This window comes from Rhinolophus ferrumequinum, chromosome 13 (assembly GCF_004115265.2).
Source record: "Rhinolophus ferrumequinum isolate MPI-CBG mRhiFer1 chromosome 13, mRhiFer1_v1.p, whole genome shotgun sequence".
In the NCBI taxonomy this organism is placed as follows: Eukaryota; Metazoa; Chordata; class Mammalia; order Chiroptera; family Rhinolophidae; genus Rhinolophus; species Rhinolophus ferrumequinum.
In genome coordinates, this window is record NC_046296.1 from 22,182,244 (window position 1) to 22,208,013 (window position 25,770).

At 41.5% G+C, this 25,770-nt stretch overlaps 1 protein-coding gene across 1 annotated transcript; it reads right to left on the reverse strand.

The window, feature by feature from the left end:
- Positions 1–25,294, reverse strand: PLEK (pleckstrin). Its single transcript, XM_033125565.1, has 9 exons — positions 25,149–25,294; positions 15,626–15,781; positions 15,196–15,377; positions 13,508–13,599; positions 10,122–10,306; positions 8,672–8,776; positions 4,046–4,129; positions 3,105–3,174; positions 1–1,785 (listed from the first exon to the last, which is right to left on the reverse strand). Exons 1-9 carry the CDS (start codon positions 25,188–25,190, stop codon positions 1,649–1,651), a joined length of 1,053 nt encoding a protein of 350 aa, XP_032981456.1. The 5' UTR covers positions 25,191–25,294; the 3' UTR covers positions 1–1,648.
- Between the last annotated feature and the right edge of the window lie 476 nt (positions 25,295–25,770).

A 25,770-nucleotide genomic window follows, 5' to 3' on the forward strand; every position in this document is an offset into this window, starting at 1 on the left:
AGTTATCACACCAATAAGAAAACACACATGGTCATGTTTATTTCAAAACATAAAGTGTACTCCATCTTAATAAATACTTTTAACACTGAATTGTAGAAAAACGACGGTGCATGTTCTAAGAAGACAGTTTACTAAAGAATCAGAGAAAAGGTAATCTTTTGCCTGTAGACAATTGATAAAACAATCTAGGAGTAAGAACAGCCTCATGGATATCATGTGGAATTGAGGGAGGGAAAGAGGAGAGCTGATAAAATCAGGAAGAATCTTCTACTCTCCTTTCCTCACTTGGGCCTTCAAATAAAAAATCTAAAATTTGAAAATACACCTTCATACACACAGCTGGTTTCTTTCTCTAATCTTTTGGATCGGAATCACTAGTTAGTGGACACAGTCAAAAGCTATAAACAGGCACCCAGTCTGAATATTACTCATGTTACTCTGGTTGGTAATGGTTTCATGAGGCTCCTTGGAGGTTAAGCAGGAGCTGCCACAGTTTATGCTTAAAGCTCAGGCACAACCGCTGTATCATTAGGTGGAGAATCGAAGGTACTGAACAATGCTGACGGCCTCCTCCTCTAGCTCTGTCTAAACTTAAGTCCTTTCAGGGCTCTTTGTATAAACCTATCATCCAATCTGCCTGCCTGTGGTGCAGCCCCTGCACCCTCTGGAGCTCGGACTGAGGAGACACGTTAGCCAGGAAGGCTCCCAGGCCTCTCACTCATGGAGAAAATCTATTAAGGAAACCCATATGGCCACTTTTTTCTGCAAACACTCAAATGAAACAATCTCAAAGATTTGGAGTTCTTTGTCCTAATTATAATAAATGATAGAACTGCTTCAGAAAGGGACAAAGGTAAACCCTTCTCAGATCAGCCTCAAGTGGGAGCAGAAAATGCCTGCCCTAGGTGCCTTCAAGGCATGGAAAAGATCCTTCCTTGGCTACTCCTTGCTTCCTCAGGTCTTTTCTCAGAAGACATTACTTTCCAGGCTATCTAGTAAGTAAAAGAAGGCTTCAACCCAAAAGCCACCACTGCAGCTCTGGCTCTCAGGAAGTTTCTGGATAGATTGAGGAAGGAAGAAGAGACGTCTCTTTTCTGATCATTTTGATACATGATCTCGTAGCCAAGGGAAAGACAAGGCCGTGAAAGAAAATGAAAGAGGTTTATGCCTAGTCCTCGTAGGACAGAATGGGACAATTTTACGGGAAGTGCTGTCTCCGGTTCTGAAGGCCAAGATTTAGCCAAGAAAAGGCACCAGTTGGATGACTGTAGACACTTTCATTTCCATGGGCGTTAGAAACACAGGGCTTTGGGTTTAAGCTAGAGAGGACCTCGGGGATCTCACTTCTTCATTTTCCAGAAGAGGAAGGAATCTGAGGCCAGCAGAGATTAAGCAGTGTACCCAGGTCACCCAGCTTGTTATACCTGCTTCGGGGACACGGAGAGTGGCAGAGGCTTTAGTGAGCCATGTGGTTGGAGCAGGTGAACATCATGTGGTATGTGGTTAGTTATAGTCAGAACTCCTGCAGTCAAAAATTTCCCACCCCTGGGCCCTTTCTTGTTGCTCTGTAACCAGAAGTGAACAGATCCTGGACCGAGCTTATCCGTGGGGTTCCCTCAGGAGGGTGATGAGGAGCTTCAGTGTGCCCTCACTTCCCAGTCCGCGAGGCCACCTGGATGGCTTTGATCCACTCGGTGCGCTCCTTGGGGGTGGCCGCTTGCAAGAAATAATGCACTTCATCGGCCGTGATGATCTCAAAGAGGTTCTCTTCTTCACTCTTCTTGCCTGGTGAGAGAGAAAGTCAGTGACAGTGCACGTGGCCACCAGAAAGGCCACCTAGTTCACCCTCCTTCAGCAAGGAATGAAATCCCTAGTTTTTGAATGTCTAAGAAAATTATGTGGTTTTCAAACTTACCATCACTGTGTGTGTGTGCGTGTGTGTGTGTGTGTGTGTATTTAAGAAATAAGTGAAACCCTCAAGGAGAAACACTTTCTTTCATAATGTACATGCAAACTAAACTTCTCACTTTTGCATACCAATAATGTTTAATGAGTAACCTCTAATAGTGTCTGCTGAGTATCTTTCCTCTGTTCATAATATAAACCAAGGGCTGACCTTAATATATTTTTAAATGGATAGATGGATAGATAGATAGATAAATAGACAGATGATAGATAACCAGACCCACAGCCAGTACCATCATTACAGACTGGACTTGTTTTTATCAAGGGCTAAGTTAGAGTCTCTGCTGAAAGATTGAAATGCAATAGAGCGGCCAACACAAGCATTAAAACATTCACCTCTAATCTAAAAGCAACATGTTCCCTACCCCAAGACTAAAGCATAATTCTGTGGGGAGAGGGGAGTGAGAAGGCCGAGGGGAGGGAAAATCTAGACTTCTGCAGCTGTACTGTTTGCCTGTCAGTCTCGATAACATCATAAACCCAAAAGGACAAGGAGAAACCAGGCCATGGGGGTCTGAACGACATCTCCACAGTGATACCACTCTTCCCCACACCTACGAAGTCAGTCTACACCAATGTGGTTATTCCATGTGCCAAATCATAGACTTGTGATCTGGGGCCCAGGGGAAATTTGGAGCAACCTCCTCATTCTCAGTGGAAGAGCTAAGCCCCAGATTAGTTAGGCGATTCCCCCAAGGCCATGCTGCTAACCAACTAACACAGACCTAACTATAACCCAGGTGCACCACACCACCTCACTGCACAAATGTTCCTTTTGTTGTGGGAGATTTCCTGGTCTGCAAAAGCCTCCTGTTAAGGAATGTTATGGCTTAATTACAGTCGTGAGGAGATAACAAGTCTCTCCAATTAATCCAGTTCTGATATGAATGGCTTTTCTCATCATTTCTCAAAGATTTACGTAAGGCATCCACCAAACCACTCCAACTCCCCAAGGTCCAGAGAGCCAGGACAGCAGTGGGGAGAGATCAGCAATTGGTCTCTCTCAGGTTTTGAGACAGAAATTCATTTGTGCTTATGCCTGGTTAATTGAGTGGGTGATTGTTGTGGACTCAGGATGCTCAAGTATGGGAAGGGAGCCTGAGCACACACACCTCTCTCAAACACTAATTCATTCTTACCATCTGAGTTGCTCTCCACTGAAGTCACCACACAGCCTCGCAAGCGAACCGCTCCCAGAGGATCCTCCCCCTAGAGAAGAGAGGAGTCCTTAGTTATGATTCCAAAACACAATGTATGGCCGTACCTGATCCTGTTGGTGCAAAAGCGACACAAACTCACTCTGGTACAGATCAGGGCCCCGAAAACAGGTGAGAGCAGAAGGGGATTAAAGGAAGCCCGTTTCAGATCCTCCCCCACCCCACCTTCCCCGGGGATGCAGAATGAGGAGACACAAGTCAATCCAAACCTCAGATCTGGAGGAAAGTGGCAGGAGACGTGGAGAATCTGAATCACCATGTCCCGCAAGAGAAGGGCTGCATGTTTCCAGAGCTCTTTGGCCCAAAGCCACTGACACAGTAGTATAACCCTCATGGGAGAGAATCAAACAGCTCTGCACTGGAAGCAGAGGCTCAGACCCAACCCAGACGGAGCTGTCTTTACACTTTAGAGTTGGCTCATTTTATTGCAGAGAAAGCCCTCCTGTGAATACTCAAAAGCCCATATGGCTAGTCTTAAACAAGTGCTTTCATCCAAGTTGTCCTAGAAGAGAAATTATCACTTTTTTGCCTATTAAACCAAGAGCAATGTGTTGAACTGGCTGAGTTCCTCTGAAAATATCGGACTGGGCAAACAAACAAAAATGATGTTGAGTTGACTAAATAAATGACAATCTAGTGATATTTTCTTCCATCCCTGAGGTTATGCTGGCCTCACAGCCTAAGATCTCAAATCTTTGTCATAAGAAGATGTAGGAAAAGGTAGAGGCAGGTGGGATAAAAAGAAATGGGAGGATGAACGAGAAAAGGGGACATCAACAGAGCAGAAAGGAGAACAGGAAGCCCCACAAACAGATGCAGTCGAGGCTTTTGGTGGAATGGATTTATCAACCACAGGATCTTACCCCAGCAGGGTCATAGTAGTGCAGATATGCTGGGTCTTCTCTCAGAATGAACTTCCTCACTTTCCAGTTTTTCCTCCTATGCCCCTGTATCCAGGATCAACATAAGAAAAGGAATGATGAGTTCTTAGCATCTCCCTGTACACATAGTACCTACATAATAAGTTTTTACTGAATTGAAAAAAGAAAGAAAAAAGACGAACTACTAACTTCAGGAGAACCAGGCCCTAACCTAGCTCTTTGTCAGGGAGATAACACTAGGGCCAATGAATAATTTGGATGTTATTAAATTATACATTAAACTATTTCTATGATTGACTTCCAGCTTGGTATCATATAAGACAGTACTGTGCACAATGTATTATGTTAGGTAATGTGGAGGCTACACAGAGATTTAAGTCATGGCCCTACCCTTCTAAGAGTTTATAACTTGTGTGGAAATATACAACAGCAAATGTCTAAATTAAATAATTGGTATAGATAATGGATTTCAAAGGAATGAAACAATTGTGGATTTAGATGTTTTTAGATGTTATAAAGAAAGCTTTATAAAGATCTACACTTATCCACGTGGGACACACAGGAGTTAGATGAGTGAGAAAGAGGTCAGTGAGAAGACCACTGACAACAAAAAAGCCACGGGGAGAATGCACAAGGCATATTCAGACACTGATGAATGAAACCAGTCTGACAAGAAGCCAGGGTTCATGAGGAACAGCAGAGGCAACGTCAGAAAAGTAGAAGAGACTTTAGTAGAAATAAAAGGTGGGGTTGTCACTGATGATTTTTGAGTTGGAAGTGGAAAGAACACAATCACATTTTAGGAAGATGAATGTGGTGACAACATACAGCATAAACCAGCTGGCTAGGTTAACCAGGGTGAAGATGATAAGGCCAGAAAGGAGGTCATTAGGAAATGATTTCAACAATCCAGACATAAAATTATCAGGGACTACCACCAGATAGCAGCAACGGAAATGGGAAGGAATCATTACTGTGCCAGATGCAATGAAAAAGAATAGGACTTGGCCTTTTCCAAGACAATTAAATACTGACACTGTCTAGACTGTGGGTTTTGAGGGCAGGATTGGTGTCTTGATTGTCTTTGGTCCTCCAATGCCCAGAACTCTGCCTGGCACACGGAAGCTGCTTCGTATCTGCTCATAATTGCCCTGAATTGCCCAGTTATTTCAATTACCTGATAGCACTTTTTTTAATGTCATGGTAAACTTGATTTGATGATTTCCCACAGAAAATTCAAATGACTTAAGTAGCTCCAGAAGCCAAAAAATATTAGATTAAGAGATGTATGCTTTCTATCTTGCCAAAATGAAGAATACTGTTATTTCTAAAGCACCACATATTGACAAGCATGTATATGACTTTTCCAATATTTGTCATGGCACTTGTATAGAAAAGCAATGAAACACTCATCATTTCAGCAAACAGTGCTTCCTTCATAATGCCAGGTCAGAGGAGTTTAAAGAGAGCTTTCAAGAATGGGTCTAAGTTATTTGGCTGAGCATTTGATCAAGGAGTTCATTTCCAAAGAGCCTTTTACTTGCCTGAGGGATGGAGCCAGGATCCATGTATAGTCATATGTAAGAACAGAGAGTATTTCTACTTGCAATGTCACATCCAGAATGGCTCTTGCAAAGCATCAACTTCTAAAATTCTTTTTTATGAATTCCTGCTATTTGCCTTTTAATGCTGCTCATAAAATGTAGATACTAAAGTTTCTGCCCCACACCCATTTCCTCCTGCAGACACACATGGCATGTCATGCAATCACTGGGTGAATACCAAGTTCTCATGAATCAATGGAAGAGGAAGGTAACAGGAGGATGTGAAATCAGCCAACACTGGCCAACCACCACATTCTCTTTAAGCCCTAATTGGCATCGCAATGTGATGCACTGGAGAGTTTGATGTTAGTAAGGGATACCTGGCCATCTTACATTTAATGAGTATTTCCTGAGGGATCTTAAGGAATGAATGCATGCCTGGGGTTTCCAAGAATTGTTGCTGGTCTGTCAAAGTCATCTACTTATATTTGATTTAATTCACTGCACAAATGTTTATTGCCTATTATAGACCAAGAAGAATGCTAAACTCTGCAGCAGATATGAGAAATACACATATAACACATTGTCCCTCCCCACCAAAGAATCTATATGTAGTTGAAAAACCAAATACTTCATTCATTGTCATAATAGAATGAATTATATAAAAAAGGATTATATTGAATATAATCAAGTATCATTTATCCTCAAACTTGTTACGTCCCCCAAGTAGAATTATTTCCTCTGGGATGAGAGAAGTGGGGAGAAGAAAGGGAGGGGTGGGGACCAATCTCCAGTTGGACACAGCTGCTTCCCACCTGTAGGGTGTGGAACACAGGTGTCTTTTTTCATGATAAGCTTCCTACACAGGTTAACTGTGGCTAACTCTCAGCAGTAGACACAGGGTGGTTTAGTTTTGTGGCATCTAAAGAGGGCATATTTAAAAATTCCCTCAGATGACTCTGATATGAACCAGAGTTATAAAGCACTAAGCTAAAAGATTGGGAAATTAAAGGGGGCTGCATAAAAGAGGTTTTTGTTTCCTACCTCATCTTCTCCCCAAAAAAGTGAAAGAATATTCTAAAAGAACAAAATTCCTGAATACACATACATTTCCATTTTCTTTGAATTCTGTGACTATTTAAACAGTGGTATCTTGATCATAGGACTAATCAGCTTTCAAGAAAAAGGCTTTGTGGTTCTCAACCTTTGTCACACATCAAAATCACTTGGGGAGCTATAACATTCAATGACTCTGCTATAAATGTGCTGGAGTGCAATTTTAACAGATCCCTGGAGAATTAAAATGTATACCAACTGGGCTAGCTCAGGCTAAACTGTAACTATCAAAAGTCAAGTAAAGGAAGGTATAGGAAAACACAGAAGCAAAACACTTCTAGTCTCTGTTATCTTCAACACACTCAGGTACCAATTACCCTCAGCTAATTTTTGAACAGCCAGGGTCTCCATTGGAGTGCTTTGCCCAGACATGACTCCATGCCAGTCCAGACTTTGTTCACCCCGTTTCAACCTTCATGTTCAGTTTTCTCAGGGCTGTACTCTAGACTAGGGCTTGTCAGATCAACTAATGTAAGAAAAGTTATAAATGGCTGATAACAATATATAATTATAGAAGGAATCAACAACATAAGAAAATGAAATTCCCTCCCAAGCTACTTTTAACAGCTACCTTACAGCATCTGCAATCAGAGGCAGGAACGTAGAAAGGCTTGGCAGAACCAACAAGGAAGCCAGCAATGTGGAAACTCTGCCCATGGGCAACTGCCAGAGCCTTGCCTATAGAAGGCTGGCCCAGCTCCTATGCTTTTCCTTTAATCTAATCAGTGATCACCCTGCCATAAAAGTTATTAGAATAGTCTGTGAATTCTTTCTAAATCCATACTATATTAATTCTTAGGACCCTATTCTCTCAAAACCTGATGTTAAGGTAAATTTTCCACACTAATGCCCACTTCTCCTAGTGAAACTCAAAATCCATACCTATACCTAATCTCAAGTAGCCCAAATTCCTTTTTAAAATGTAAATATATGCTTAATGTTGGTTCTCTCCTTTTCACCTTGAAAGTTCATGAGGTAAGTTAAATCTCTCAGTCTCAAGGGGCCTATAGACAAGCATGAAAATCTCCTTACAGTGACCAGGTTCTCTATATACTGAACAGTGCCTTTAAGACAGCTCACAGCACAAACAAAAAGGCAAATCCTTGGCCTCATAAAGCAGCTTTGGTTTCTGTGACACCATGTGCTGGTATCAGTTTGCTTCACCCTGTATATTCCCATATCTTCCTGCTGCTTCTTCCTCTACCAGGTGCTGACTCTAGCTTCCTCACTCAGTTCCAGCCCCCGTATTTTCTTACCTCTTGGCATCTCATGCCTTGGCACCCGGTAACTAACTACATCTCTTCAGCTCACTCTAGCCTTTGCCTCCCAGACTGACAGTTGCTTGTACCTGTGGATACCTGGTAATTGCACGTGACTTCCTCCCAGGACTGAGTCCATACCCTTCAACTAGATTTGACCTTTGTTTGCTTCTGCTTCTGCAGAGTTGGCCTCAGGCATTCCGTGGATTTGGTTTCATCATGTACTATCCATAATCTGGAATGGCACTTCCTTGTTCTCAATGGTATATAATGTTCCTTTTTTGGGTGTGGGCTATTCCTGTTTTCCAGTTACTTTGTAGGGAGGAGGGTTAGGCAAATGGAAGGATTTTTATTATGAAACATCTCTGCCTTTTGCATAGCATCTCTTACCAGTTGATTTCCTCCAGCTAATTTAAAGGTCAATACTTTTCTTGAAACATCTATTTTTCCCATGATACTGACAAAAGAGAAGTTTCCTTTTTTCAAAGTCTGTCTTCTACCCTGCCTGCCTCAGTCCTCCTGACCTAATGCCACTTTGATCATCTACTGAGCTATTTGTCCATCTTTCACTCTGTGGGTTACATTTCCTAGTTGATTATTAGCCAAATGAAATCACCATTTGGTGATTTAGAAATAAAAAGGACCTGGTGAGGGGGAAAGGTTAAAAGGGAATAGTGGTGGCCACTCACCTGCTTCAGTAAACATCCCTGCTTGATAATGACCCCTCTGAATTCTTCTTTCAGAATGACATCATCATCACTGGAATTCTCTTCACAGAAGAACCCGCTGTCTGGCTATGAGCAAAGAAACAGCAAGTTTACTTTACCAGTCTTAGGTGTATTGCTACTTATACTATCTCTGCCTTGCTTATCCCTCTGCCTACTTCTTCTCCTCTCCTCGTGGTTCATATCCTAACCTGAACTTTAAAGGCTATCCTTGGTAAGCTCATTTCTCCTCCCCCTTTATTTTGTTTCTAGACACTCTTCTTCTCTTGTTTCCTCTCATGTGATCTTGTCAATGTCCTTTCATTTTCTTGGGTCCCCCAAAATATATTCCAAGTCTAGCTAAGCATATTTCTTCCTTCAAAGCCTTCCTTCTCTTGGGACCTGATAACCACGTCCTTGAAAGTAGAGTTGACTAATTTATAAGACACGTCACAACATGATCTTCATTGTGACATCGGCCATTCATCTCCTTCCACCTTGAGAAGACCAAGAGGGAAGTGGGGCTTGCTCAACTATAAGCAAATAATGAATCATGCAGAGGAAGAGGAGCCACTGTGATGGGTAATTTTGGAATCCCACATTTAAATGGTTATAAACAACCAAATTAGAAATCTAAAAAAAAAAAAAAAAATACTGACAGTGGAACTTCCACCAAAGTGATATGAAACTCAGGGACAGTCATATCATTTGTATAAAAAGGCTGGTTCTCTTAAGTAGCTTCCTAACTTTTGTTCTGTGACCCCAAACAGAAATAAAACTGTCAAAATCCCCCTAGAAATCCACAGTTGCAGGATTTCTCACATGGCCCAAGATTAGGTCCATATTATGTAATACAGTGTTTTCCAATCTGTGGCAAACATAAGGTGATAGGTATACAAGATGATTCAGGCAGGGGATGTAGATGAAAATATTTTGTATTAAACATTTTTAATGTATATTTGAAAAAATACAACGTGCGTATTGTGATTTTTATGGATCTCCCTCTAGAAAGAAAGCTCTGTGAAGGCTGCAATTTCTGCATATGGTGGAGGGTTTTTTGTTTGTTTTTTAACTGCCATATCTTTCTTGTGTAGGTGAGTGCCCAGCATGTACTAGAGCCTACTAGGTTCTTATAAATGAATTATTGCTTAGAATAAGAATAGACATAGTACAATTTTAAGAGTCCACTTAAAGAAAACTATAGCTTTATAGTTTACTTTGTACTAAAGTAAACAATAGTTTCCTTTAAATTGATTCACTTGAATGTGGCAGACACTGAGGAGAGGAGAGCTGTCAAGTCAGGAATAGCTAAGAACTCTCTGCAGGGCTGGGTCTTTGTTTACCATATGTGCACGTGAACTGAAATCAACCCCTAGAACCTACCCAGGGCAGTCCTTATTACGGGAAGAGTAGACAGGTAGCTTTTCTCACTTACAAAGTAGTAGAAGGCATCAGGATTGTCCAGGAAAGGATTGTCTGCAGTTCCATCCACGGCGCTCTTGGACAGATCTCCAGCAGGCTGCAGGTACCCTTCATTGAGCAGTGACGAGGCAATCACGAGACCTTCCTGGCGATTCCGAACAGACTGATTGGAAATCAGCCAGTCGATGACACAGTTTCCTGCATGAGACCACCAGAGGAAAGGTTAATTCTCCTAATGAAAGAACAAACCACTGACAGTCCCATCTGGAGAGCTCCAGAGCACCCACAGGTCTGACTTGTCACATCTTCCCTGTTATTCCAAGAAAGAAAAATAAAATCAATGGGATAGGCACTTGGAAACAAAAGAACCAAATAAAGGTTTAGGGGGCAAAACATTTCCATGTTCTAGACAATGAGGAAAAACTGAGGGTTGCTAGATGGGCGGGAGGGGTGGGGGGGAGGGTGAGGGGATTGGAGGGCAGTCGGTGACCACAGGATGGCCACGGGTTTGAAAATTAATCTGGGGAACGTAATTTGGTGGTTACCAGAGGGTAAGGGGGTTGGGGGGTGGGGGATGAGGGTGAGGGGGATCAAATGTATGGTGATGGAAGGGGAGCTGACTCTGGGAGGTGAACACACAGTGTGATTTATGGATGATGTGATACAGAATTGCACACCTGAAATCTATGTAATTTTACCAACAATTGTCACCCCAATAAATTAAAAAAGAAAAAAAGAAAAAAAAAACATTTCCATGTTCTTTAAGGAGCAATGAATGCATGAATCAAAGAAATAGTTTTTACTAACCCACTCATTTATTCTATTAACAAACATTTACTGAGCACCTAGCAGGTGCTAAGTACTGTAGTGGATATTGGAGAGACTCACTCAGGGAATCTAAAAAGGAGGGATGGGTGATAAGTAATGGTTGTAACAACTGCTGTGCTATGAGTCAATACAGTGGAGCTACTGGGTCAAATCCGCAGGAATATGTGGAAGCGGGGGAGGGAACTGTGAGTGCACTGTCAGAAAAAGCTTTATGGAGGAAGTGACACTGGGCCCAGGCTCTAAAAATGAGTAGATGTTTGCCAAACACATGAGGCAGAGGCTGAGAGGAACCAGGACAGGTTGAGGGGGCAGCAGTGTGAAAAGACACACACTTGCCTGAAGCAGCCCACTTGGAGGGCAGGGGGAGGATTTGGTGGCAAGAAGGCAAAAGGAGGGCACAGCGTGAGCAGGGAGAGCTTTGATAGCACATCAAGAAATTTGGCAGTGAGGGACCATTGCAAGTTTTTAATCAGGAAGTAACATGGTTTGTTATGTATGTCCTAAATTAAAATGTGATGATAACACTTGCAATGAATATCACACGTTTTTTGCAGTGTCTAGCAGGGACCTCGAGAAGTCATTTAATCAACTTTTCTGCCTCAAGAGAGGATTGCAAAGAGAATAAAATAAAACTGACCCATCAATTGGATTGTTAGCAGGCTACAACAAAGCTTTGTATTAAAACCACTATATTCTTTACAAATATAACCAACCAGGGAGCCAAAATAACAGGCAGCGAGTCCCAGGTCATCCAAGAGAGCGGTAGGATGTGCCATCCTTGAAACAGGAGTGAGAACAGATGTTTAGTGAGCCTCCCATGAATTTCATATATGAAATGTTTTTGCCGATTTCCCTTTCTCTAGAAGGATAAAGTAATTGATACTGCACTTCTGCTTTTAATCTTCACAGAGACCCCATAAAAGAGATAAGGCAGTCACTGCAGATCACATTTTAAGAGTGAGAAAATTAAGTCTCAGAGAGTTTAGGTGACCTTAGGCCTGAATTACACCTGCAATGGGCTTTCAGGTAAGTGTTGTAACCCCAGATTCCATACTTGTTCAGCTAAGCATGCTGAAGTCTAGTCTCCCGATATTCAAGGTCCTCCGCCACATGTCAGCAGTGCCTGGGTTCCAGTCTCTGCTCTAGACCACTTGACTCTTACATGAAGGCTTGACCCCACCTGAATTTCTGGAATCCACCCTGATCTTCAATGGGAAGGACTTCAGAAGTTCCAGCCCAGTACTCTGGGACTCAGTAACACATTACACAGGAAGTAAGTCTGGCTTGGTCCTTGTGCCCAGATCTACATCAGGCATCCCATCCCCACCCCTGCCTTGTTCCCTTTGTCCAAGGCTCTGCCTTGGTGACGTCATCCTGCTAGAGTTAGGGCCCTGCCTCGCTCTTGCCAGTTTTCCTTACCACTGCCCAGGGCTAGTATCTTTATCCCAAATCTTAGCCCCGTCTTTTCTGGTGTTCATGGGCTATTGCCTTAATGCCCTGATGCTGAATTCCCATGTGATTCTACCCTGTTACCCCAGGTCACTGCCTCTCCCACTATTTTCATGCATTATCTATTGACTGGAGTCGACATCTGTTGTTCCTTCTCAGAGTTTTCCTCCCTTGACCTCTCCTGTCACTGCAAGTAAGCTATGCCTAGCATTAGACAAACCTAGTCCCAAACCAGACGTCCCATTTTGGCCCCTAATGAACCACCAGCCCTACTAGGCTGGTCCTTTTCTTTTCCTGCACGAATGTTCTCCCCATCCTCTGTTCAGCCTCCTTGTCAGAATTCCTTCCCACAAATACTTAATGAGACTCTCACTATCTTTCACGGTCAAACTCAGGCACCACCTTCTGTTCATCCCAAAAACCCCCTAAGCTCTTCTGCACTCACAGAACTGACTGTGCAAATTTGTGACCTCTTGTTAAGAGGTCTCGTACACCACACTGAGAGCCGGCATCATATACGTAGTACATAGTTTTACCGTGTGCTCGGCGCTGTTCTAAGCACATTACAGCAAGCCTATAAAGTACATGTGCTATGACTCTCCCTATTTTATAAGCAAGACAAGTGAAGCAAAGAGAGGCTAAGTTATTGACCTGAGGTTTTACAGCTCACATGTTGCAGAACCAGGATTTGAACCAAGGGAGTCTGGCTCCAAAACACATGTTTATAACCATTACATCATCTCCCTAAACTCAGGACACTTAATGCCTGACCTTGTGCAGCCTCAGACATCACTATTGTCACTTAAATTTTACATTGTATATTGTGATTCCTGTTTATCATTTTAATCAACTCTGTGTCTATTTTAACACAAGGCTATTTATTGGGGGGGGGGAATGACCCTTTGATTAGAATTTCCAAAACTATACCTTGGACAACAAAGTTCTATTCTAGTCTTTCTGTTTCCACGCTGGGGACGTTCAATTCTCATGCTCACTAGCCTGCCATTCTATGACTCCGCCCACCCGCCATGCTCCACACCCCCCACCCCACACAGAAGGCTGAGCCAGAACTCTGGATCGCCTTCCCCAGCCGCCCCCTTTCAGACTTGCAAGATCTTTTACCTGTGAAGCAGTGATTAAAAATCTTCTTGTCCTTCTCTAGGTTTAGTTCTTTTATTCCTTTTTCGGTGTCTTTCATGGACAGATACAAAGCACTGCACAGAGATGGAAAAAGACAGATGAGTCATTTCAGAATGGAAAGTCCTCTCCGGGAGTCTACCTTGGCAAGGCAGGCCATGAGCACAATGTTCCCCCTTGCCAGGTGGCCCCTGCACCTAATCTCCACTAGATCTTAAGTAGTCAAAGGGCAGAGTTATTTGCGTGACTTGGTGGCCTGCACAGCATTCAATAAGATGCACTAGGAAAGTCATTATTATTTCTTAAATTCACTAAGCTCTTTGTTGATTTAACCCCTAGTACCTGAGTTGCCCCCAGTTAGGTGGCAAATAGTAAAGGTTCTCAGGGCCAACTTTCCATACGCATTCTAGATCTTTAATTTTCCTCAATCCTCATGTGCCAGTTCTTTAAGTGTCCTTCAAGAGACCATCTGGTGTAGGCATTTGCCTCCAAGAAAGTGAATATTGTGGGTAAACTTCTCTCTTATTCTAAGAAGTGTAAGAGACAAGACAACATAGTGAGAAAGCCTCATTTTTTGTCCTTGAAGTAATATACTGAAGCTAACCTGATCTGAGAAATTGTAAACAACCAAACAGAAAGCCATTTTCGTGTATCTTGTGGCTCCAAGCAGCACAAGCATCATTGCCACTCAGCTCTCATGACCAAAAATGTGGTCACTTAACAACCCCAGGCAGCATCTGTAGCTAGACCAGGTGCTTCCTCTGGGGTCTTTACCAAAAGGCTTCCCTGCTGAGAAAAGCTTTTACCAAACGTCAATTCGCAAACTTTCTCAAACTCCTGTGGAAGGGGTCTTTTTCAGTCCCCCTCGGGAGCCCCCTACCCCTTATTATATAAACAGAATCTTTGTTGGGCATTTTAAAGCAGCCAATATGGAATTCTTCCTGGCAGGTCTCCTGTTTCAGGGTATTCTCAACATAAAAACAAAACCATCAGGAAGAAGAGACTCCCAGAGAAAAGGGCTCGTGTGATAGGAGGTGTGAAATGTGCAGGAAGGAAGGAACCCTATTCCCAATCCCTTTTAGGGACAGAATTTAGCTGTGAGCCTCTAACAACCTTTAGACAACAACCATCACCTGCAATTCCAAGCCAGCCCACGTCAGAGGACGTTAAACCAGGTCAGGGCATAAATGGCTTCCACCCAGGATGGGTATTCACCTTGGCTGGTCCATGCTGATTGCGTGAACGTGTGCTTTGAACTTTAAACTTCAGGTCCTTGGTTGCAGAGCCCCTGCCTTTTCCTCCCTCCCTAGGGAGCCTGAAGCTTTCTTTCAAGACTAGCTTGTTATGGCTGCTTCCTAAGTACAATAAGTTTTCTCTCTCTCTCTCTTTATCTCTCTGGCTCTCTTTCTCTCTCTGCCAAGGTTTCCCAAAATGAGAGAATGTATACTCTATTAGATTCCTCTCCTCAGCTGCTAGGCTTTGGGGAAACCATGATCACTCCTTCAGATTCAGGTAAACGTCTTAGTACACCAAGTACCGGTATCAACCTGGAAGACTGATTACAGCCTTCAGAGGTGACCAAAGCAAACCTTGGAGTAGAGTCTGATGTGAGATTTCCTCAAAGGGAGGGGGAAAGAGAAAGGGGTGGAAGGAAGCAAACACAGAAAAATCACCCTAAGTCAACGGTTTCTGGCAGTCGAATGGATCTCCTGGTGGATTTTCTAGCAAACTTCTGGCCTCCTTCAATGCATTTAATAGCCTTCTTGATGTCCCGAATCCAGCAGTCTCTCTCTTCCAGGAAGGCTGCCTGGAAGAAGTGGTCCTGCTGTTTGGTCGTAGTGATCTTAAACACAAACTAAAAATCGAAACACATCCCATTAGGAATAATTCCTTTCAAGGGGCTCAGGCCCCTTACAAAGCACAGCAGTTGATCCCACCCTGTTCTGGAAGTGCTTGGCCAAGAGAGACCCAAATGCCCATGGTGGAGTGTGGGTGCTGGTGAGAGGGACTGGCCCAGGGGAACCATTCAGCCTGTGGGCCTTGCACAGGCTCACAGGTCAGTGCCTGACAAGGCATTCATTGTGGCTCGTCATATCAACTCACCATCCTTTTGCCGAAGTCCTGACAAGGGCTAGTCAGAGCACTTCCTTTCAGGGGAATCATTCCTTTGGGGCTGTTGTCACTTTTCTTCTTATAGAATTCAATTCCATCTTCTAACAAGACAACCCACATGGGTTTCCAGGTGTTGAACACACTCCCCTGTAATGACAACAAAAAGAATCATGTAACAATATTTTCTAAAACTGTTCTATAGATGGAGTAGGACTTGGTAAAAAGGCTAGTGCTGACCAGTGTGGATGCAGGTGACCCATGTTTGTGTGACCAGGGTGCTAGGAAAGCAGCTTTCAGAGGAGAAGAGGACAGCCATTCTTCTGGAACTTAAATGACTTAGAAGATAAACTGTACACACATCTATAATCAGCCCGTAAGCCTCTCATGGGCCACTACCAAGGGAATATAGTATGAATCTCAACTATCCTTGTGTATTTCAGGCTGGCTTTCTGGGGCTTATTTTCTGCTCCCGAACCTGTTCCTTATATTCAGTTCAACCCAGGGATGGCAAATAGATTCCATCTCAGGCGCCAACTCAGACTGAATAGTAGCTGATACCTGAGGCTGGACTCATCGGCAAAGTTTCATGATCCAATAGCTACCATGTTCCCCCGAAAATAAGACGGGGTCTTATATTAATTTTTGCTATAGGGCTTATTTTCAGGGGATGTCTTATTTATTCAAATACAGTCATGTCATCTTCTTCTGGAATATCATCATAATGTACTAAATGCATCCGTCTGGCTGACGATCTTAAATGGGTCTTATTTTCGGGGTAGGTCTTATTTTCCGAGAAACACAGTATGTTTACCATGCGCGTGGAGGCTATACATAGATGGTGGCGTGCTAGCTGTAGTAACTTTCATTCTGTGATCTAATCATATTTTTATCTGAAAGAAAATGTCAAGAAGAAACTCAACAGCCTTGTGTGCCAGACTGAGTTGCACAAAAATCCTTTGCAAAGTGGTCTATTATGTCAGAGTGTTGCTCTCCATGTCAATATAGCTTTTAGGAAAACATTTACTGAAAAAGTTTTCAGTTGGGGTTAATGTCAACTGCCGCTATAGCAATAAATTAACCATTCTGCCTAGATCAAGGAAGTCTCTCTTTCTTGTCTAGATTTTGGCAGGGCTTTGGAAAAAGGAAGAAAACAGGGTTCTTTGCCTCTCATCATTGGACCCATGAGATTACCCTGTCATGACTACTGCAAAATAGAATTATCATCCAGTTCCCAGCAAATTCTGCTGCTTATCTTAAAATACGAAAGAGCCTATATATAAAAGTCCAGTTACCCAAAAGGAAGTCTATTTATGCAAAGATAAATACTTGTGGGACTATCATCTTGCTTGTCCAAGTGTTTCCTTTAATTTAGTTACTAAAAACAAATATTTTTTTAATTAAAATACACTATCTCTTTTCTGCACAGGCAGAATAACTATCCATACTACCACTAGGTTATTTCCCCATTTTTAAAAAATGGGCAAGGTCAGACATTATACAAACACATGAAATAGTTTCAATTAAATAACTTTCTGTTCTACATCTATCTGAGAGGAACTTAAATCCAGAACAGAAAGAGCTCCTGCAAATAAATAAGAAAAATACAAACAATCTATTTTTTAAATGGGCAAAAGACTGGAAGAGACGTTTCATTAAAGAGGTTATCTAGAAAGCCAATGAGAAAGGGTTTAACATAATTATTCATCATAAAAATGCAGATTAAAACCAGTGAGATACCTCTGCACACCCATTAGAATATCTATAATTTAAAAAGATTGAGAAGCGCAAGAATGGGCAAGGATGGTAACAGGAACACCCACACAGGCAGGAATGCAAAATGGTACATGAAATGGGAAAACTGGAGAATGTCCTAATTCTTAGAAGATATACGTTGAAGTATTTAGGAGTGAGATAGCATGATGTCTGAAAGTTATTCTCAAATATCTCAGCATAAAAATATATGTGTTTATTTATATAAAAATATAGAGATAGGGAGCGATAAAGCAAATATGGCCAGTCGTTCATAATTGGTTAGTCTAGGTAAAGAGTTTACAGATAGTCATACTGTTTTCCCATTTCTCTGTGGGTTTGAAATTTTTCAAAATAATTGGGAAAAATCAATAAATAAATGAACAACACATGACACTACTATGTATTAAAGTTTGGGATATTCTTTTAGGGAAATATAGAGACAAGTCTGTTTAATAAAAAATTAAAATAACTGAAAATTACAAATGATGGCTAAAATGCCTTTCGAATCTAAAATTTTATATTCTACCTCAGGCCTATCAAAGGTTAATAACTGCCACAATCACTCAGGGCTTTTGACCTTGGAATTGGGATAAACTGGGAGAGGTCAGCTAGCACTGCATTCCTTCCTTAGACAATTAAAGTAAAGCTACTCCAGAGCCAACTGTTCAAAAGGCATTTGTGCTTTCCTAATTCAAATGTAGCCTTAGGGAGCTGTCACCTCACTTAGAGGAGGATACTGTCATTTGGGATTCAGGGTCTTTATGTGCATTGAGACTGATACTCTGTAAAACAAAAGAAATCAGACTGCTTATAAAATGGAAAACTTTCTTTCAGATTTGGTAGTGGTTAGTTAAGACAAGAGGATGGAATTATGGGTGATCTCTCTCTCTCCCCAGCCATTGCTGCAGCCGCCAGTTTCTCACTGCAGTAATCTGACAGCACCTCCTCTCAGTGATCCCTACATTTGTCGCTTTCTCTCCCCAGCCCTCCTTGTACTTACCCAAGAGCAAACCTGGAAGTGCGATCATGGAATGTCCAGGGCTAAGTACACCTGACCAGCACATGTGGCACTGGAACTAGAATCCAGGCCTCCTGATTCCCAATTCTATCCTCTTTCTATGTCCCCTCAAATGCCATCATTATTTTGGTTCTTGCATAATTCTGGAATCTAAATCAATTTTTCCAGGCAACCTAGCTACCTCTATATATAAGCTCATAAAAATCACATGATTATGATTTTATGTAACCATAAAATATAAGGTTTTAATAATATATATGTATATATGTAGAGCATCTGTCTGTTTTTTCCCAATATAGACCCAAACTTATCCAATTATTTGTCAGAACAGGTGTGTTTTAGATGCTGAGTCAGATTTATTAAAGGTTCCCAGTGAATAACTGTTCATCATCAGGGAGCTAGTACAATTTAGTGCATAAGAGTCTGACATTGCATGACAGCAAAAGAAGACATCTTAAAGGACCAGATGTTTGACCATATAAAAACTTGAACTTCCATACACTTAAAAAAAACCTGCAAATAAAAATATGTGGAAATTTGTAATATATTGTTATATAATTAAAGGTTAATATCCTTACTATTTTTTTAAAAAAATCTTTAGAATCAATAAGAAACACAAACATTGCCAATTTTTTAAGTGGGCAAACAATATAAACCAGCCATTTCAAAAGAAAAATGCTCAGGCCCAATAAACATAAAACTGTACTGCTTCGACAGCACTCAAAGAAATTCACATTAAAATTACATAAGATATAATCCTTTAATAAGATTTTTTGTAAGATTTATAGCATGTATTGATTGGTGAAGATTTGGGGAAACGAGCATGATAAAAGGAGCTCTATGAGTCAGCAGTTTGATGTGGGCTGTCAAAAAAAACTGAAGTCATTGTAGGCTACATAAATAGAAGCATAAGATCTAAAGTGAGGAAAGTAATATTCTCACTTTAAATGGAGCATAACCAATAGGCGACCGTGGGCCCTGGAGCTGGACAGTCCAGGCTCAAATCCCAGCTCGGTCACATCCTAACAATGTGACCTTGAGCAAGTTTTTATACCTCATTGTCAACATCTGGCGAATGGGGATAACATGACCATCCATTTCTTAGGGTTATTGAGAGATTAAGTAACCCGGGTAAATTGCTTAGGGCAGTATCTAGAATATAGTAAGCACTCAATCAGTACTACCTATTCCCTGTAATTCTGTGCTTATCAGGTGCACCTGGAGAATGACATTGAGTTCAGGAAACCTCGAAGCTGCTGATAAACCAGAGCCTGTTCAAAAGAGATAAGGGAAATAGTTGAAGGAATTGGCTAGGTTTTAGCCCAAAAAGAGACAGGCAGAGTAGATAAGGACTGTCCTCAAAGATGTGAAATATGGTCATAGATTGAAGTTCCAATCTATGGAGGTTTTAGAAAAAAACAGTTTGCTGCATAACTTAAGGGAGAAAGTTAAATTAGTGAGCTCCCTGACTCAAGAGGCATTCAAGCATACTTCGTAACAGAATAGCGAAAAAAAAGCAGGCCACAGATGGGAAGTTCAATTAAATACTTATTTCAATACTTAACATTTCTTTCCACTCTCAGATTCTACATATTTATTCCCCAAAGCCTGTTGACCCTACTATTCTTTAGGTTTCAATTTCCAGATTTCCCTGCCAACCCTTGGATTTCACCAGTAAGCCAAAAATAAGTAAATCTTAAAAACATATTTAACATCATCATCTAAATATGAATACCCCACTGGGAATTTTTTTAATGCATTAAAAATTTCTATAATATGGACCCCTGATTCCTTGGTCCATTTCCTATGAGTCCATTTTAGGCAAGTTTCTTTCTTGGAGACATATTAATTTGGTAAAGAATGATAGCACAGCTCCTATGCTTCAGACACTGGCCTAGGTGTTGGGGTGTAAAAACGAATAAGACAGTCTCTGCTCTCTAATGGTTCAGAGTCTCACGGGGTGGGGAAGACAGTGACCCTAATCAGCAACTCCAGTTCAGTGTGATGAATGCACGAAGTGGATCATGCCTTCCTGTGTACAGCTACGCGGAAGGAAGCCACAACTCACTACTGAGGGTTGGAGCAACTTTGTTTTAGTGTTTACAACCCACATCACCTTTAACTTCCCCTTTCCCTCAAACTTCTCTTTCCGGATGTTGACGTATAGCTGGAATTCAAAGGAAAATTGCATTACGGTCAAAAGCACGTATCCAACTAAAGCAGAACTGTGAGTTAGTATGATCCATTCTCCCACGCTCATGGGGCATGTATTTTGAGCTGGGTGCTGCGTTAAATTAAGTCCTTACTTCCGCTGCATCATAAATCGTTTCTTCTGGTTTTCCAGCCTGACCCATGAAATCCCTTGTATAACATCCCAGATAAATGGTCATTCTGTGCTTATTTAAATTCTTTGAAGGCAAGGAAACAAATCTACTCAGTAGTATGTTTTTTTACATTAATAAAAACTTCCAGGTTGGATAATTTCACAATAAAAACATACTAGGTAAGCAATAGAGAAATGGCACTGAATGTTTAACAGCATGATTTCTGGCATCTTAGGAATTTAGGTTCAAAGCTCAGCTTTACCTCATCTGTGCTGTGTGACTGTAGGCAAGTTACTTAATTTTTCCAAACACTAGTCTCCTCAACTGTAAAATGAAGATAATATTGTATCTACTTCCCACTGTTATAAAGATTAAATAATATACTTAAAGGGCTTAGCGCCAAGGCTAGGGTGTAGCAGGTGATCAAATGTAGTTACCACAGCAACAGCTAAGATTACACAGCTTTGTAGGGCAATTCTGTAAAATTATTCCGGCATTAGGTTCTTCTGGATACCACGCATCACAGCGACAGTGTTTTGAGAAAGGAAATCACTGCAAGACAAGCCCACGAAAGCCACATGTAGCGTGGTTAGGCTCTGTGACACTGGGGCCACACTGCTAGGTTCCGGTCCAGCTCTGTCACTTAACAGCTGGGTGACTCTAGAGGGGTCTGTTTGCCTCCCTGCACCTTAGTGACCTCATCTGTCCAGTATGGCTTATAGTTGTACCCACTTTGCAGGGTTGTTATAAGTACCAAGTGCATTAATGCAGTACATGCTTAGCTCTATCCCTGCTGAGAGGTAAGCACCACAGGTGTTACCTTATTATGACGCTGGTGACTCAATGGGTGCAAATCACTGGGGATTATTTCACGATATTGTGTCCGGAAGTCAAAGTAGCCATGTGAAAAAAGTCCTGGGCTGAGACCCCTGACTCTTGTTCCCTTTTTCACCCCAGACTCTCCTCCTTCTACCACAGCTCTCTGCAGGCCCTTTTCTTTCCTGCCCACGCCACTTCTGCTTGGGCACCCTGGCCCCTGTGCTTTCTCCCAGCCTTACAGGACACCTGAGTCTCTGAGCCACTCTTTGGGTCAGTCCTGCTGCGTGAAGTGCCTGTTGGACTTGTCAAACTGTCAAAAACAGTTTGCTTCATAGACCTCTAGGAATGAGGTTGGTTTGGGACATGACTTGGTGGAGTCCAGGTTATTGATTGTGTAACCTCTTCCTCTCTCTTTCTGAAGCTATGATTATCACCCTATCCAAATCAGTACTACGTTTCCAAGGACCTCCAGAAGATGTTTATGTGTATTGGCTGGCAATAATCCCTAATCAGAGAGAAAAGGAAGTTGAGGTCACAATACCAAATCTTACGCATCACACAATTTGTCCAGGCCCCATTCTGACTTTGGTAAGTTCATCTGACTCCCTTTTGTCAGTGTGGGTAAGCCTGCCTTTCAGAATGCTGCATAGGATCAACGAAACAGTGGGCTTTGCTGTTCCACAACCGGGGTTTGAATCCCAGGTCATCCTCTTCCCAGTTGCTTGACTGTGGGCATGTCATTCTGAGCTTCCGTTTTCTCATCTGTCAGTTGGGGATAAGGATACTACTGCACAGGGAGGTTAGGATTGAATGAGACCATGCTCACATAGCCACTGGTTGCTACATGGTAGACGCTAAGCATTCTGTTCTTTTCTTACATCAAAAATGGCAAGACTCTGAGCAAAGAATGCTGGGTCTTATTTAGAATGAAAAAGTTGCAAAATGACAGAATCATGTATTTTCCCTCCTTCTCTTAACCATCCTTTCTATTTAAAGGTTTTAGACAGGGGGCAATGGAGGAAACATTAATTATGAAATGTGGACAGTTATCTTTCCCAGAAGAAAAGCAGAAACATTTTAGAGTCAATGCCATTGATTCCTGACCTCAAGATTTCTGACATGACAACATCCTTGGACCAGAATTTTTTAATGTTGCATTTTTTTCCACCCAAGACGTCTTTATCTCCAATAAAATTACTTCATAAAACAAGAATAAGGAGAAAGTTATTCTTTATTACCACCCAGGTATTTGAAACTGCGTTAAAAAAAAAGGTAAATGGAGGGAGATTTATATATTATTGCCTGTCATGCTTTAACATCAAAAACCACAGTCAAGTATTCTCACAGATTTGTCAGAGAAAGATTTTCTTGGTCTTTTCTTCACTACTAATTTGGCAATCGACCCAGGAACCAGTACCTATCCCCATGAAAATCTAGGAGAGGACAACTATCTGTTGAAGTATATATCAACACTGATACTAATAATCATTGTCACTTATGTAGCACCTACTGTGTGCTAAGTTCCTGACATTTATAGTTTTTAACCCACATATCTGAAGTATCTGAAAGAAACTTAACATCTAAAGAAATTAAGAATTTCAGCACCTACTGGGAAATTCTGGTTTCAGATGTAGTTCTGAAGCCAACAAAGGGAATATGCAGCCAACCAAGCATTTCTTTAAAATGACAAATTAAGGAATCTTAATATAGTAAAACAAAGAGTGCTCAAAAGTTCCCAGAGAAAAATGCAAAAATTATGGAAGATGTAAATGGAAGACATGAAAATTATGGAAAGTGAAAATTGTGGAAATATCAATATAAATTTCACCATGTTTTTTTCTAGGTGCATTTTCTAGATTGGCTTATACAAGCCATTGTCTGAAAGAATTACTCTAACTGAGTAAAGACTATTAATTTAAGTCTTGACAACCCTAACTCTTTTCTAGTGGGGCAGCCTCACTTATTAGAGATTTAATCTTCTAAAATTTTAAATAATTTATAGAGTGTAAAATATGCATACACAAATTTAATAACAGCAATTTTATTACAAGATGGTTAAATTGCTTAAGAAAAAAGACCTTTGCAGAAAATGTTTCCCTTCACCTGCTCTTCTCAGGACACTAGCTCAAGTGATCAGGAAAGAAATAAATCGACCAATAAATATTATTGGTTATCAAAAAGAATATTGGTGCCCATTGCAAAGAATCTACATATACCTCTGTGTACATATGTGTGTGCTTTTCAAAGGATGTTTAAAATATGGCCAACTAGAGAGAATATCAGCTCAGGGCTCATTTATTCTCCAGCATCCCCTCGTACTTTTCACTACCATATGTGCATTACAAACCTTAACCTAGATTAAATTTACTCTAAGAAAATCCTGGTGTACCAGATAGAGCTCAATGCCACAAGTCAGGAACCTGGGACTCAAGAGAGTGAGTTTCTGCTCCCAATTCTGTCACAGCCATGTGACCTTGGGCAGCCACCGAGCTTCCGGCTCTCAATTTCCTCTTCTGTTAATGAGGGAATGAGGCCAGATGATCAAAGGTTCCTTCCAGCTTTAAATCAAGACAGAACCAGGCAGCAACATGTGCTGTTTAGTCTCCCTATACACAGAACATTTGGGATAAAATGTTACACCAACGAACAGCCTAACACAGCGTCACAGTAGGCATTCATTCCATTAAAAAGCTGGGCATCTAAAGGAATGCACTGAATTTAGTTCACTTCTGACATGCTTAGCTCACTCGGATCAATGTGAGTGTACTTATTTACATAGGTGTTGCCCACAGGATGCTCACAACTCGCTGTGTGTGAACTCAACATCCTGGGGAGTTTAATAGTGACATGGCACACACCCATCATCATAAGAAAAAACAACAGCGCTAACAAAATTCAATTTCCTGATGACACAACAGTGAGACGAAGCACTTCTGAGTGCACTTGTGTCCCTATTTTCCAGTCTTTCAATTGGTGCATCTACCTACTATCTTGATGGCACATTACATAAATTCACTAAGACTTGTGAAGAAAGAGCTATCAGCCCAATAAAAAAAGATAAAGTTTTTAAATGCACCAATTCTTAGAAGAAAGCCTAAGAAACAAGCCACGATTATGGTATTATTGTATCAACTCATCTTTAATCATTTTCTTCTTTCTCCCCTTAAAAAAAAAGAGGGGGAGTGGAACTTAAATAACAAATGAATAGTCTCTCTCCCAGTAACCTCTACAGCAGGAGAGTTTGAGTCTTCTATCACAACAGGCATGTGAGACTCTTGAAAAGGGTGATGTAAATCTTGAGGGATTTTGCTTAGGCCTCCACCTTCCAGACCCTGCAGCCTGGAGTTCTCAGTCTGACGTGATCAAGCTGTGCCGACACCTGAGCTGGATTAGCTCACCTTTAAAAACCAGAATGCCGTGGAACCTATACTGGCTTCCTCTGAACATACTACATGCTGCAGTGTTCTCCTGGTTCGCCCTTTAAACATTAGGTTCAGCATGAAACATTCCTAAAATGAGTGGGTAGAGAGTGCAAAGCTGGACTCCAATCCTCCCCCGTCCTATCTCCAGTGACACTCTTGTAGGTGGCACTTCTACTTACCCTTTTCACAAGGTAGCCCTCCCTGATCCGCTTTGGTTCCATGTCAGATGGACAAACACACAGCCAGGTCCACTTTCAGGCGAGTCCTCTCAGAAGCTCAGCCTCCTCTGAAAGCAGAGGCAGTTGTGGCCTGCTTTTCTATAGTGAGGTCTCTTTCACAATTTCCCGTGGGCTGGCAATCGCGTGATCACACCCTCTTCCCCTCCCTGGGGTGGAAGATGAGAATAAGGAACTGCAGAGAGAAAAAACCCATCATGTGCTAATGTTGGAGACTTATTAAACGTATAGTTGGGTTGAATATTTATTCAAGGCAAATTCTTATTACTATCAAGAAAAGCATTCTCCTAAAGAAAAAAACATGGTGAAAGAAAGAGAAAAATAAATGAGAAAACCTTATTGGTGAAAATTGAACTTGCTTAGGAATTATTCTTGAGATCCTTGAAATGTTTAATAAAAATGTCGAGAAATTCAGAACTGTCTGGTTAACATAACAAAGGTAACCACTATTCAGAACCTTAGAACATGACCTGAAAATAGGCGTGAAAAGCCTGGAAATAGGCTTTTTTGCAGATGTAATTCATTTAGTTAAAACGAGGTCATATTGGAGTACTTGGGCCCTTAC